This window comes from Nestor notabilis, unplaced genomic scaffold (genome assembly GCF_000696875.1).
Source record: "Nestor notabilis isolate BGI_N333 unplaced genomic scaffold, ASM69687v1 scaffold21591, whole genome shotgun sequence".
Taxonomy (NCBI): domain Eukaryota; kingdom Metazoa; phylum Chordata; class Aves; order Psittaciformes; family Psittacidae; genus Nestor; species Nestor notabilis.
Window position 1 is genome coordinate 7,944 of NW_009916347.1, and position 14,175 is coordinate 22,118.

Consider the following 14,175-nt stretch of genomic DNA (forward strand, 5'->3'; position numbering starts at 1 on the left):
AGTAGACATATGACCAGACCAGGGATCTTCTGTGCTCCCAGATGTCTCAGATACACTGAAATGTCTCAAACTGTAGGTTGAGATGTCTCAAAACTCCTAAACATTTGTTACAAAACTAGTAGGAACTTGCTGTCCCAACCCCTAAACAGAGACTATGATATTGCTGTAGTCAAACCTTGCAAGGCCCAGCTCAGAGAAGGGAGGCACATCTTCACTACCTCTCACAGCAGCAGTGCATCGTTTCTGTGGGTACTTCTGCATCCAGGTGATTTCCTTAACAGCATTCTCCCCTTCAAGTGTGTGAATTTCCACACAGGCTCACTTGCATGTCTCTCTGGTCAGTTGCTGGCATCAGGCAGGTTGGAGCAGGGTGATTTATGCTGTCTAGCACTCCTGAGAGTTCATTCAAACTGTTTTGAATCAATTCTGTCCCTACATTATTTGCTTGGTTGACCAACTTTGCTGCCTTTTTTTAGGGGAAGAAAAGCTCTTGTCTGACAAAAAATACAAAGCACTTGTGCTGCTAACTTTGGAGTTCTAGGTCTTTAACTGTTTCTTTGCACATGAATCTTTTGAAATTTAGAGTCATAAAATGATCCTGACCCTGATATTCCAATGGCAAGCATGCTGCAGCCTCTTTTAAGATGCTGTTTGGCAATGTAGAACCGTTCCTTGCCTGTCACACTCTGTTTGGTGTGGGAAGTGGATTTAAGTGTCTTCTTTGGTTCATAACATTGATTTGTTTCCTTTTTTTTTTCCCCCTTGTCTCTAAAAACTGTCTCCTCTCAGCATGTATTCCACGGATGAGAACCTCGTTCTGTCTCCCCTCCTGGGGAACGTGTGTTTCTCCAGTTCACAGTACAGCATCTGCTTCACGCTGGGATCTTTTGCAAAGATTTATGCAGACACATATGGTGAGGATTATCCAGAAACCTTGCACACTTTAACATCTCGTTTCTTGACCTTTTCTGTTGAGGCTTTCAAGGCCATTCAGCTTCAACGTCCACTGCACGTGTAAGGCCAGTGTATGTGTTCTTAACTTTCTAGGAGTTGAGAACTACTGCACATCTGAACCCTGGGTGGTAATAAGCAAAAATACAGTTCCAAGTTGTTTTTAGCTGGGTGGTTTCTCCTGAGAAGTGTTTCTTGACTCAGAAGCCAATATTTTTTACATAACCTTAAGCAGAAGAAACAAGCCCTGCCATGGCAGTTGGAGGCAAGTAGATGTGTTGTGCTTTGCCTCCTTCTCACAACAGCTCAGAAGTGAAGCAGTTAAGTTCTGCCTATCTTTTCATAGCAGTCTCTAGAGTGTGGGGCTCAGCTGCAGCTGGGCACAGGCTTGGCCCACAAGGTTTTGCACTCTTGGCCTCTTTCTTTTTTAAGAAGCTGTCTTCTTCTGGCTTTGATTTAATTTGCTGTTCCCCAGGTGCCCGCTCAAGGCAATCTGCCACTTGTAAAAGCCGGCCTTTTGCTTGCATTAGCCAGCTGTACAGCTGAGGTTTTTGAAGTCTGACACTGGGGAGTTTGGGGTGATCTGTAGGATCCCCAGGAGCAGGGGAAGAAGGCTGTTGTAAAGCAGCTGGCCCAGCTCTTGCAAAGAAGTTAGCCTGAGGGAGGATGGAGTTGTAGGGGTCAGGGACTGACGTGTCAGGATTATCACATGTCCTTAAGAGCTTGGAGAAATAAATGAGCTCCCTGGGCATCACAGCATTAACCCACTGCCTGCTGGGATGCTACCCCTTCTTTAAGGGATGATAAAGAAGCAGGGTGCAGGCACAGTCACTAGGAGATGTCATCCATGTGGGGCAGACACAAGCTGAATGGGTACTTGAAGTCAGTAGTATTCAGTTGTGGCCACCAGGGGTTTTATGTGCAGGCACCACACTTCAACTAACATGAGTTAGAGTAGTTTAACTGTCAAATCTGCAGCCACCATGAAATTTCTTATGCTGCACATCTGCCCACAGCAAAAGCTTGTTTGGAAAGTGCTGTAAATTGTCACCGCTGTCTTATTACTTGTAAATTCACCATGACAGCCAAGCACTGCACCAGTCCTTCAGCACTTGCCTATGTGCTTAGTGCATCAGCTGAACAAGAGAAAAGAACCTGGAGATGCTCAGCAAGGCAGAAAGTGGTTGTGATAAGCCCGTGGGGCAGATGGGCTGTAAGCCACCCCAGCACCTTGGCACTCCAGCGTCAGGGTGCAGTGTTACTGTTTGGGAAGTGAAGCAGATGTGCCTGGGCTCCTGCACACACACCTTGTGTGTGACTGGGAGAGTGGAAATCTTCCTGAGGGGCAAGTTTGTGAAGCCACAGTGTACCCGGGCTGCTGGTGCCATCCTCGGGGCACTGCTCCCTGATCACCTCTCTGCCTGGTCTCCCCAGCTCAGGGCTTAATCATATATTCAGAGCTGGGACCAAGAGTTCACTCATCAGCACTGGTCCATTAAGTCAAATCGGGGTGGTTTTGAAAGCAAAGAAACAAAGATTTCCAAGGTGAGAGAAATACAGTGACATCTGAGAGACTTTTGTCTTTTTCTTTAGGAGATATCAACTATCAGGAGTTTGCAAAGCGGCTTTGGGGTGACATCTACTTCAACCCGAAGACGTAAGAAGCCTGTTTAAACATCTAATAGTTTATGGCTGGGTTTTTCTCTCCTTTCCCTGACAAATGTGGACGAGGTGACCACCCAAGGTCCCTTCCAACCCGAGCTGTGCTATGGTTCTCTGGTAGAGAAGTGTCTGGGAAGGGTTGAGTCAGGCTCCTTAGTGTGGATCCATGTTGTCCGGCTGAATCCCATAAGCAGGAGGAGAGAGCCTTCTCTGGCCTTCATTTGGAGGAAGTGTGACTCCTGTGTCCCAAACAGCTTCCCAGGAGGATTGGGAGGGGGAAGATAACCTGGGGAGAGCAGAGGCTGTGCTTGCAGTAGAGGTGCTTGCAGGCTGCCCAGTGCTTCTCCTCAGGTCCCTCCTTTGGTCTCCCAACAGCCGCAAGTTCACTAAAAAGGCCCCAACGAGCAGTTCCCAGCGCAGTTTTGTGGAGTTCATTCTGGAGCCCCTCTACAAGATCTTGGCTCAGGTATGTGGTGGCTCATTCTCCTTCCCACAGCCCCAGACAGGAGCAGCTGAGGGCTGCGTGCTGGGGGGTGGTGGTGGGTCTGGTGCCTGTGGGACTTGCCTGCAGTGGAATCTCCACAGATTTGGTTTTGAGGGTGCAGAGCAATGGTGAGCAACTCCTTCACAGTTGCTCCTTGCAAATACAGCCCTGTATTTGTACAGTTAATCGAGCTGCCTTTGCTCTCTCCAGTGTGGTCTAATATCAGCCAGTCAGCTCTGTGTGAGCTCTAAACCAGAGCAGGTCAAGAGCCCTGAGGTGTGTGAAGCTGCACCTGAGAGCCATTGACTTGGACCCCTGCAGCAGAGCTGAGTGGTGCTTGTTGTCTTGCAGGTGGTGGGAGACGTGGACACGACCCTGCCCAGGACTCTGGATGAACTTGGCATCCACCTGACCAAAGAGGAATTGAAACTGAACATCCGGCCCCTCCTGCGCCTCGTCTGCAAGAAGTTCTTTGGGGAATTCACAGGTAAATGCTGTTTGTTTTGCCCTCCATGGTCTTGCCCAAACTCCAGGCTCACACCACCAGAGTTAAGGGCTGTCATACAGCTACGGAGTGCTCACTTGCACAGACCCCTTCTTGGCTCTCCCAGTGTAAAATAGCAAACCCTCTGCCCAAAGGACAGCTTGAGACACTGCTCACCTCTTTCCCCATGGCTGTGGGTGTGCTGCAGTCAGAATGGCTTTGCCTTGTGTTGATTGGAGTCCATTTCTTCCCTCTCCACTGCTTAATCCTGTTCTCATGACGTCTTATTTCTGCAGGCTTTGTGGACATGTGTGTGCAGCACATCCCCTCCCCAAAGGTGGGAGCCAAGACCAAAATTGAGCACACCTACACCGGCGGCGTCGACTCGGACCTAGGGGAGGCCATGAGTGAATGCGACCCTGACGTAAGGGAACTCTTCTGCTTTGCTCTGCCTGTCCAAAAGCAAATGTGGCAAGTGTGCTCCCCCTGCCTCAGCAGGGCCCCTGCCTCCTAGACAGCCATCTGCACACATTTGACTGGCAGCATTCTGAAACCTCTCATCCGATACTGAAGCAAATCTCTTCACTGTGAGAAACTTCAGCTGCCTGCCAGGGCAGCCCTGGAGACAGAGAACTGCTTGGCAGTGTTCAGAGGAGAACAGGGCTAGGTCAGGACATGGGAGCACGTGGGAGCTGCAGGGCGATTTTGTGTCCTTTTGTTGCCTTTTTATCCCTTTTCCTTGAAGTTTGAGTCTCTCTCCAAACTCTGAGAAGACTGTTCTGAATTACACTGATAAAAATAACCCTGAATTAGTTAGTCAGCACCTTTCCTATCAAAGCCTTGCAAAAACCTTCCTCCTCAAACAGCTTGTACCAAGCTGTCATTCAGAGTTGTCTAGAGCCACCAACGCCAGGCAGCAGCTTAGTGAGGAGCTTGCCCATGACTTTTGCTCTGGTGTCTGCAGAGAAAACAAATCTCTTATTTTAATGAGTTGTGATAAAATTATCCTATGGTGACTGTCACCAGATCACCAGGGGTGGAGTGACCTTATGGGACTGAAAGCTGTGATCTCTGGAGGCTCAGGTGCTCTGCCCTGAGCTGGTTTTCAGGCCAGGAGATGACATTTCTTCTCATGGCCTTGTCCTAACCACTATTTACTGCTTCACAAGAAGAGGGAGAGCTCCAGAAAAAGCCCCTGAAGTCGTTTTAGGGGTCTCCATACAGGGCAAGGAGATGTAGGCCTTCCAGTGGAAGGAGATGAAGGACTTGGCAAGTCAAAAGCAATGTTTCTAAATTCCAGCCCATTAATCCCTTTGTATCTGTGAGTCCTGCCAGGTCTGTGTCTGCTTCTTGACTGTGTTTTGAAAGAGCCTCATTTCTGTCTGTCTTTCTCTCTCTCGTGGGAAGGGTCCACTGATGTGTCACACAACGAAAATGTACAGCACAGATGATGGTGTTCAGTTCCATGCCTTTGGCAGAGTGCTCAGTGGCACCATCCATGCAGGGCAGCCTGTGAAAGTCCTGGGGGAAAACTATACGCTGGAAGATGAGGAGGATTCCCAGATCTGCACTGTTGGACGCCTCTGGATCTCAGTGGCAAGGTATGGAAAGCTCTGGCAGTGTGCTTGTTTGGGAGAGAAGTCACCTGGAGTGACAGGGACAGGGAGGGGGGACTGCTGGGAGGGGCCTGAGGCTGGAGTGATGCTGAAGCAGCTCTGCTCTGGAGCCAGGCTGAGAGAACTGGGCTGGGGCAGCTGGAGAAGAGAAGGCTTCTGAAGGGGACACCTTAGAGCAGCTCCAGGGCCTAAAGGGGCTCCAGGAAACCTGGAGAGGGGCTTTGGACAAGGGATGGAGGGACAGGACAAGGGGATTGGCGTGAACCTGCCAGAAGGGAGACTGAGATGAGCTCTGAGGCAGAAGCTCTTCCCTGTGAGGGTGCTGAGGCGCTGGCACAGGGTGCCCAGAGAAGCTGTGGCTGCCCCATCCCTGGCAGTGTTCAAGGCCAGCTTGGACACAGGGGCTTGGAGCAACCTGCTCTAGTGGAAAGTGTCCCTGCCCGTGGCAGGGGTTGGAGATGGAGGAGCTTTAAGGTCCTTTCCAACACAAACTGTTCTATTACATTCTCCTGCCTTTTAGGTATCACATTGAGGTAAACCGGGTTCCTGCTGGCAACTGGGTGCTGATAGAAGGAGTGGATCAGCCCATAGTGAAGACTGCAACTGTCACAGAGCCTCGGGGCAATGAGGAGGTAACTGCATAGCTGGTATCACTCAGCCTTACAGGGAGTCAAGGGGATGGAATGCTTCCCAAAAACTCCAGTGGTGAGGTTAGAGAAACGTCTACAGAGGTGCCAAGGCTCAAGAACCACCAAGGGAAAGGCAACAGCTTCAGAGGCTGTCTCTAGCACCGGTGACCATCTAATGATGCAGCTTCAGCTCTTTGTCCTTGTCTGATTTCAGGCTCAGATCTTCCGCCCTTTGAAGTTCAACACCACATCTGTTATCAAAATAGCTGTAGAGCCAGTCAACCCCTCAGAGCTCCCCAAAATGTTAGATGGTCTCCGCAAAGTCAACAAGAGCTACCCCTCGCTTACTACTAAGGTATTTCTGGTGTGTGTGTGTGGCTGTTTCCAGCTCATGCTGTGGGCTACCTCTTGGGCTGATCTTAAATCATTTTGTACTGTTGGTTGTTTTGTTTGTTGTGTGGGTTTTTTCATGCTGTTGCAGTTGATTTCCTAAATCATGTGGAAAGAGCAGAAAACTGTAAATCCAGCAGGAAAACACACACCTTGCTGTGCCAGGAAGCATCCTCCTGCAGAGCACATCAGCACTCGGAGTTAGAAAAGGCTGGGGGAGCTTTTCTTGGCATGCTCTGATCCTAACCAATTTATCTAAAGCTGATACTTCCTCAGGCTTGTGTAGGAGCCAGGAAGGGAAGGGCCTGGGAGCAGTTGTGCTGTCAACTGAACCCCTCTCTCATCTTGCAGGTGGAAGAGTCTGGGGAGCACGTGATCCTGGGGACAGGAGAGCTCTACCTGGATTGTGTGATGCACGATCTACGGAAGATGTATTCAGAGATTGATATCAAGGTGAGGAAATACCTTAATACCTTGAGGGGGCCTACAGGAAACCTGGAGAGGGGCTTTGGACAAGGGCCTGGAGGGACAGGACAAGGGGAATGGCTTTAACCTGCCAGAGGGGAGATTGAGATGAGCTCTTGGGCAGAAGCTGTTCCCCGTGAGGGTGCTGAGGCGCTGGCACAGGGTGCCCAGAGAAGCTGTGGCTGCCCCATCCCTGGCAGTGTTCAAGGCCAGGTTGGACACAGGGGCTCGGAGCAACCTGCTCTAGTGGAAGGTGTCCCTGCCCATGGCAGGGGGTTGGAGCTGGAGGAGCTTTAAGGTTCCATCCAACACAAACCATTCCATGATTTTATACCTGGAACTAGGCTTAAATGTTCCTGTCTTGTTCGAATGAAGGAATTAGTAAAGCTGCCTGTGCAGGCCTCAGTGGTTCATACACAACACTGAGTAAAACACTTGGCAGAGGAACCAGTCCTTTCCTTTAGGTGTTCAAAGGTTTCAAACAGTCTCTTTAAAAACAAAGAAGTACTTGAGCATCTTACAAACCTCTTGCTTTTGTCCCAGGTCGCTGATCCAGTTGTGACATTCTGTGAGACAGTGGTGGAAACATCCTCCCTCAAGTGCTTTGCTGAGACACCCAACAAGAAGTAAGAGCCTGTGGGTGAGCTGGGCATGGGAGATAGGCAGGAGGGGTTCACTGGAGACAGGCTTCATCCCCTCCAAGGGCTCTGTTCTTGATGGCTGTTGTCCAGACAAGTGGCACATGCCTGAGTTGGCAGCATTCTGTTGCAGCAGCTCTGCTAACTTGTGTCCTAGGGATGTTTCTGTGCTTTTAGGAACTCTCAGAATGGAGGTAATAGAGACAGATCCACATCCTCCTTTCTTTTAGCTACATTTCACGTCATCTCAGTAGTTTTGTGGTGTTTTGAAGACTAGGAGGATCCTAGAGCAGGTGCTAAAGAGCCCAGTGCTGCCTTCAGGAACTCCCCAAACCTTCCATGGCAAAAGCTTTGTCTTCTCTCATGCTTAATCGTGAAATGGATGTGTTTCTCTCTGGTGATGCACTGGAGCTTTACAGCCTGGTTTCATCTTCCTCCTGCAACAATGCACTGAGATTCACATGTTTGAAGGAGGGAGGCCTTGGGAGGGAACATACAGACTGAGTAAGCAGCTGGAGATGTGGGAGCACAGGCCATTTTAATACCTGAATTCTCAGGGAAATTGTGATCTATCCTGTGCTGAGGGTGGCTTTCCTGTGTTCCCCTGTGGCTCCTGGTTCTTCTTGCCCTCTTTCATTCTGATACACTCTCTCCATGCTTGGCAACCTTATTTCTGGGAATGGAAAAGTCCCAGCCTTTGATCAGTCTTTGAATTGTTGGGCCTCTGGAATGACCTGCTCTGGGAACAGGTTCCTCATGTTGGTGGGTTCTCCAAGGCAACATCCCATGTGTCCAACACAACGAATGCTGGCTTTCCTAGAGGCTTATTGCCTGGCCCATGGGCTTCCCTCTGCAGCCTGGAGGGATGGAGCCACCCTGTCCCTTAGCAGTCTGCTTCTGGAGTTGAACAGACTTGGAAGAGCTGTTTAAACACATGGGCTGTCTTTACAAGCAAGGCAGAAGGACATGGATGGCTTCATCTCCCTAGCTCTGTTCAGGGCAGTGCACAGTCCCTGAGGTCCTGCCAGTTAGTCCCATTTCCATCAGCCTGCAGACTAACTGCAACTGTGTCTCCTCAGGAACAAGATCACAATGATTGCTGAGCCTCTGGAGAAGGGACTCGCAGAGGACATTGAAAATGAAGTGGTCCAGATAACATGGAACAGGTATCACTGATCCAGGGAGAGCCGGAATTCCAATCATTGGTGGGGGGGAAGGGAATGCTGGGATCTTCAAGGTGCACAGTATCAGTCCACAGCCTAAAGGCAGAGGTCCTGTGCTCAATACTGCTGCCAGCTAATGGTGAGTATCCCTGCCCCAGCGAACGAGTTGCTCAAGGTGAAAAGCTGAGACTCTTTTATGCCTGAAGGGCCTGAAGGGAGCAGGGTGGTAATGTTGTGAGTGCAGGTCAGATACCTGCTTCCTAAAGTTTCTTCCTTTCTTCTTCCATCAGAAAGAAACTGGGTGAATTTTTCCAGACCAAATATGACTGGGATCTGCTGGCTGCACGTTCCATCTGGGCCTTTGGGCCAGATGCAACTGGCCCAAACATCCTAGTAGATGATACGCTGCCCTCAGAGGTGAGAAATGCAGGCAGGGGGGGTAAGTTTCAGTGAGACACTTGTTCTCTGGTGCCAAGAGGTGACTGCTCCTTCCAGAACAAGGTCCTAATGCAGTTGGAATGCTCATTGCTTTGTCAGATCTCAGATCTGCTGTACTTCCTCCACCATACTCCTACCCTGCTAGGAGTTATTATTCTGGTGTCAATACCTGTGACAATGTCCTCAAACTTGGCAACTAATTGGCCTGTGTTTCAGCATTACCAAAATAGGAATCCTTAATTTATAGCTCTAGATGCCAAACTCTGAAGGTGATGCTCCTGAGCTGTGAGAGGGAGGGATAGACATTGAGGGTATATGGAGACATTGCTGCTCTTCCTAGGAACTGGTTGCTCTTCTAGAAACTGGCTTTTAAACACTGCAGTGTGTATGTTACTGTCTTGTGCTGCAGGCTTGGTCTCTGAAGCAGTCTGTCTGTCTGTCTGCAGGTGGATAAGTCGCTGCTGGGCTCTGTGAAGGACAGCATTGTGCAGGGGTTTCAGTGGGGGACGAGGGAAGGGCCTCTCTGTGATGAATGTAAGTAGGACTTCTGTGGAGAAGTGGAGCTAATAAGATAGATTAAATGCTTCCATATCTAAGCATTCGAGTGAGTTTGGGGGTGCAGTCCCTCAGTGGCCAGTTCCCTTCTCACACCACAGCTGGAGACAGCTCTGGGGGTCATTGAGAAGGGAGATGACAGGACTTGACCCTTTCTCCTGGCTGCAGATGCTACCCAGGCATCTTGCTGCCTGCCTCCAACCAGCTGGCAAGCTGGCTCCCCCAGACCTTGGCTCTACTCGTGTAGTTGAGCTGCAGGCCACTGAGCACCCTGCCAGATCTGCTGCGGAACTGTCTGTGTTTCATGTGCAGGGTTAGGGCATGGTCATGCGTTCCCTGCTGGAATTAAATGTGGGAGAAGCTGGAATTAAACGTGGGAGAAGTGTTTCCAGTGGCCGCAGGCGTTTGGGTGTTTGCTGGGTGCTCAGGCTCTCCCTGCTTGGTGCAGAGAACATTCCCCTGGGGTCACTTGTTGTCTTTCCTGCCCTTCCTCAGTGATCCGCAATGTGAAGTTCAAGATCCTGGACGCGGTGATTGCTCAGGAGCCACTGCACCGGGGGGGAGGCCAGATCATCCCCACTGCCCGCAGAGTGGTGTATTCTGCTTTCCTGATGGTGAGCACTCATCTGGGAGGACAAGGACTGGCCCTTGCTCTGTGCCAGCTCCAAGGAGAGCGGGCTGCATGTGTGCTGCAGTCTGCCCCGAGGATGTCAGTTTAGACTGACTCATTCATCCAGTAACGTTTCCAGCTCCCCTGTGGGCTGCGAGACAGGTTTTACAAGCAGTCACGTTCCACTTTGGCTGGAAACTTGTGTGCATCTGCTCTGTCTCCCCTTTTTGCTACAGTTTGGCTTGCTGGGAAGGGTGGGCGTGAGGGAGAGGGAAGCATATGACTCACGGCCAGGAGGAAGGCTCCTTTCAGTCTTGGTGTGATGTTGGCTTGGGTAGTCACGGGGCAGCAGGAGCCCTTCCATCCCCAGCCAGGCGCTGCATTTCACCAAAGCATGCCAGTCCCTGCTCTTGAACCAGGGTGTTGATGCTGCTGGAGACTCAGTGGCTTGTGGCCCTTTCTCCTCACAGGCTACCCCTCGTTTGATGGAGCCCTACTACTTCGTGGAGGTGCAGGCTCCTGCTGACTGTGTGTCTGCAGTGTACACGGTCCTGGCCCGGCGGAGGTGAGCTGCTCTGACCACCTGCCATCACCTTGTATTGCACACAGCAACTGCTCGCTTGGGATTTGAGTTGCTAGAAATGATCACAGTCCTAGCACTGCTTGTGAAGCAAGGGGAGAGGGTGAAATCTGTACAAAGTGACAGCTGAAAGCTTCCTTGACTGGTCCCAGCCCCTGTGTTGTGCTGTGCCTGGAGGGGGATGTCCAGGATCACATCCAGCCTTTAGTTTGTGCCTGATTCTTCCTGAGTGTCAGCGAAGAGAATGTACAAAGGGATGTGAGACCCTACCTGGAGTACTATGTTCAGCTCTGGGGCAACAGCATAAGAAGAATGTGGAGCTGCTTGAGCAGGTCCAGAGGAGGCCCCGGAGCTGCTGCGAGGGCTGGAGCAGTTCTGCTCTGGAGCCAGGCTGAGAGAGCTGGGCTGGGTCAGCTGGAGAAGAAAAGGCTCCTTAAGGGGAGACCTTAGAGCAGCTGCAGTGCCTAAAGGGGCTACAAGAAACCTGGAGAGGGGCTTTGGACAAGGACATGTAGGGACAGGACAAGGGGGAATGGCTTTAACCTGACAGAGGGGAGACTGAGATGAGCTCTTAGGAACAAGTTCTTCCCTGTGAGGGTGCTGAGGCCCTGGCACAGGTTGCCCAGAAAAGCTGTGGCTGCCCCATCCCTGGCAGTGTTCAAGGCCAGGTTGGACACAGGAGCTTGGAGCAACCTGCCCTAGTGGAAGGTGTCCCTGTCTGTGGCAGAGGGTTGGAAGTGGAGGAGCTTTAAGGTCCCTTCAACTCAAACCAGGCTGGGATTCTGTGACATGCACAAAGACTAATTTTCTGATGTGTTGGCAGAGGCCACGTGACACAAGATGCTCCCATCCCGGGCTCTCCTCTGTACACCATCAAAGCCTTCATCCCAGCCATTGATTCATTTGGGTTTGAGACAGACTTGAGGACCCACACGCAGGGACAAGCCTTCTCACTCTCTGTCTTCCACCACTGGCAGGTGAGTCCATACCCTGGTGAGACAGGGAAGTGGGACATGGTAGGACCAGGAGCCAGGTAAGTGCTCTCAGTGGAGCTCAGTGCCACAGCTCATTCAGGGCAGGAGAACTCTGGAAAACAACCTCAAATGGTCTCAAGTTGGGGAGGCTTTGTACACCAGCTGTTAAGTGTCTACCAGAAGCCAATGGCTCTGTTCCATGTCACATCACCCTTTGCCCTAGCAAGGAACTGCTGAATGCTGCTGCTTGCTGGGCCTGGAGAGAGGACATCTTCAGCTGGGAGAAGGGAAGCTGTTTGCCTGCACTGAGTGCTCTGCAGCTTGGGGAGCAGAAATCTTGGAGCAGGGCTTGGGCTCATTGGTGTGCTGCAAGCCATGGGCTGCCACACTTCACTGCCTCTCAGAGAAGGCTTTTTAAACCTGTGCAAAATGGGGTTTGGGATGAAATACTGTCCTCTGGCCACTCTGTGTCTGGGGCAAATGAGGCCTTGTGGGAGCTGCCACTGTGAGGTGCACAGCTACTTGTGGTACAGCCAGGTGAGAGCAGCAGCAGCCATCTGAGCCCCAAGAGCTGGCTTAAAGGTCAAGATGTAGAAGCCCGAGGCTTAGCTCTGAGGACAATAAACGTGCCTGCTTTGTAGAGAGGGATGTGCTGGCTGGGACCCAGGCGGGTCTGGTTAGCAGGATTTCAGAGGTCTTTCAACACTGTTTAGGGACTGCTCACCAGTAGTGATGTGACAGCTCTTTGTGCCAGGAGAACAGATGGGGTGTTTGGGCTGTTGTGACAAGGCTGGGGGTGTCCCCAGAGCCCTTGGGTGTTGCCTGTTGCAGTTCAGGTTCTCCAGGAGGTCCCTGGCATCACTCTTATGTCCTGGCCCTATGTTACAGATTGTGCCTGGTGACCCCTTGGACAAGAGCATCGTCATCCGCCCCCTGGAGCCCCAGCCAGCCCCACATCTGGCCAGGGAGTTCATGATCAAGACCAGGCGTAGGAAGGTACGTCTGGGAGTAATCCCTGTGGTGTCCCTCTGCCCATCCATGCCAGCAGCTCATCTGTTGCAGTGTTGTCCCTTGGGCATGCCACACCTCCTCCGTGTTCCTGGAGGGGACCGATGTCATTTCTGTCTCTTCCTTCCCTCTTGATCCCCAGTGCTGCCTGTTGGTGCCTGTGGTGGTCCCATGAGCAGCTCCAGGTGAAGTGGGGTCCTGCAGCATCACTGACCCATTTGTCCTGCAGAAAAAGCAGCAACCAGTTTCTGTTCTGGTTTAGTGAACTGGAGTGAGGGGCTGGAGGAGCTCCTGGGACTGCAGAGTGGGAGGGAATCAACTGCCCTTTGGGAGAGCAGTGAGCTGGTGGATACACTCAGCAGCAACCACACATTTGCAGCTTCCTGAAAGGCTGTTGGATGTCTCAAGGTGCTGAGAAGTGCCTCGTGCCTTGCACATTCTCCTGCCTTCTCTGCAGCCTGAAAATTTATCTTCCTGTGGGACAACAGGGCTATTGGTGGAATCTGCCACGATGGCTGTACAAGTGCTGGCTGCCAGAGGAATCACAGAGTGGTTTGTGTTGGAAGGGAGCTTAAAGCTCATCCAGTTCCAACCCCTGCCACGGGCAGGGACACCTTCCACTAGAGCAGGTTGCTCCAAGCCCCTGTGTCCAACCTGGCCTTGAACACTGCCAGGGATGGGGCAGCCACAGCTCCTCTGGGCACCCTGTGCCAGCGCCTCAGCACCCTCCCAGGGAAGAGCTTCTGCCTCAGAGCTCATCTCAATCTCCCCTCTGGCAGGTTCAAGCCATTCCCCTTGTCCTGTCCCTCCATCCCTTGTCCCAAGCCCCTCTCCAGGTTTTCTGGAGCCCCTTTAGGCACTGGAGCTGCTCTAAGGTGTCCCCTTCAGGAGCCTTCTCTTCTCCAGCTGCCCCAGCCCAGCTCTCTCAGCCTGGCTCCAGAGCAGAGCTGCTCCAGCCCTCGCAGCAGCTCCGTGGCCTCCTCTGGCCTCGCTCCAGCAGCTCCACGTCCCTCTTGTGCTGTTGCTCTAGAGCTGGATCAAGCCTTCCGGGGGGGGGTCTCACCTCTGGCTTTGTGGTTACCCTGCAGGGCTTGAGTGAGGACGTGAGCATCAGCAAGTTCTTCGACGACCCCATGTTGCTGGAGCTGGCCAAGCAAGACGTTGTTCTCAACTACCCCATGTGAACGTTCTACTTCACACCTCTGCGGCGTGAGGGCTGACCTGAGTCCTCACAGGTGTCTGTCTGTCCTTCCCCATCCCTCCTTGCCCAGCCCTGGCTCCTGGGTGCTCTGGGCACACAGAGAACCTCTCCTCAGGTCACGCTTTCATAGCTGTAGAAGTCTGCCTGGGCATTCATGGACTGTGCAGTTGGGGCCTGCTCCATACAGGGAGCAGCCCAGAGCACTGATGCTTTTAGTGTCATTAGTCTTCAGCCATTGTGGCTTCCAGTGAGATTTTCCCTTTGGATGGGCTCTCTCCAGGCACAAGGGTTATCCCTGCCTGCAGCAAAGCAGTGAGAATATAATGT

The 14,175-nt window shown here is 51.8% G+C and overlaps 1 protein-coding gene across 1 annotated transcript in view; it reads left to right on the forward strand.

Annotated features, from left to right (window-relative positions):
* EFTUD2 (elongation factor Tu GTP binding domain containing 2) overlaps positions 1–13,831 on the forward strand; it is a gene marked incomplete at its 5' end in the record, with an annotated part of 21,766 nt that extends 7,935 nt beyond the window's left edge. Inside the window, 18 exons of the mRNA XM_010024539.1 lie at positions 790–914; positions 2,545–2,608; positions 2,989–3,079; positions 3,449–3,584; positions 3,878–4,005; positions 4,989–5,182; positions 5,718–5,829; positions 6,041–6,181; positions 6,568–6,669; positions 7,225–7,307; positions 8,399–8,485; positions 8,773–8,899; positions 9,367–9,454; positions 9,971–10,089; positions 10,556–10,650; positions 11,489–11,642; positions 12,528–12,635; positions 13,736–13,831. Of these exons, the coding sequence (XP_010022841.1) occupies positions 790–914; positions 2,545–2,608; positions 2,989–3,079; positions 3,449–3,584; positions 3,878–4,005; positions 4,989–5,182; positions 5,718–5,829; positions 6,041–6,181; positions 6,568–6,669; positions 7,225–7,307; positions 8,399–8,485; positions 8,773–8,899; positions 9,367–9,454; positions 9,971–10,089; positions 10,556–10,650; positions 11,489–11,642; positions 12,528–12,635; positions 13,736–13,831 (2,050 nt within the window). The remainder of the gene's footprint in view (positions 1–789; positions 915–2,544; positions 2,609–2,988; positions 3,080–3,448; positions 3,585–3,877; positions 4,006–4,988; positions 5,183–5,717; positions 5,830–6,040; positions 6,182–6,567; positions 6,670–7,224; positions 7,308–8,398; positions 8,486–8,772; positions 8,900–9,366; positions 9,455–9,970; positions 10,090–10,555; positions 10,651–11,488; positions 11,643–12,527; positions 12,636–13,735) is intronic.
* Between the last annotated feature and the right edge of the window lie 344 nt (positions 13,832–14,175).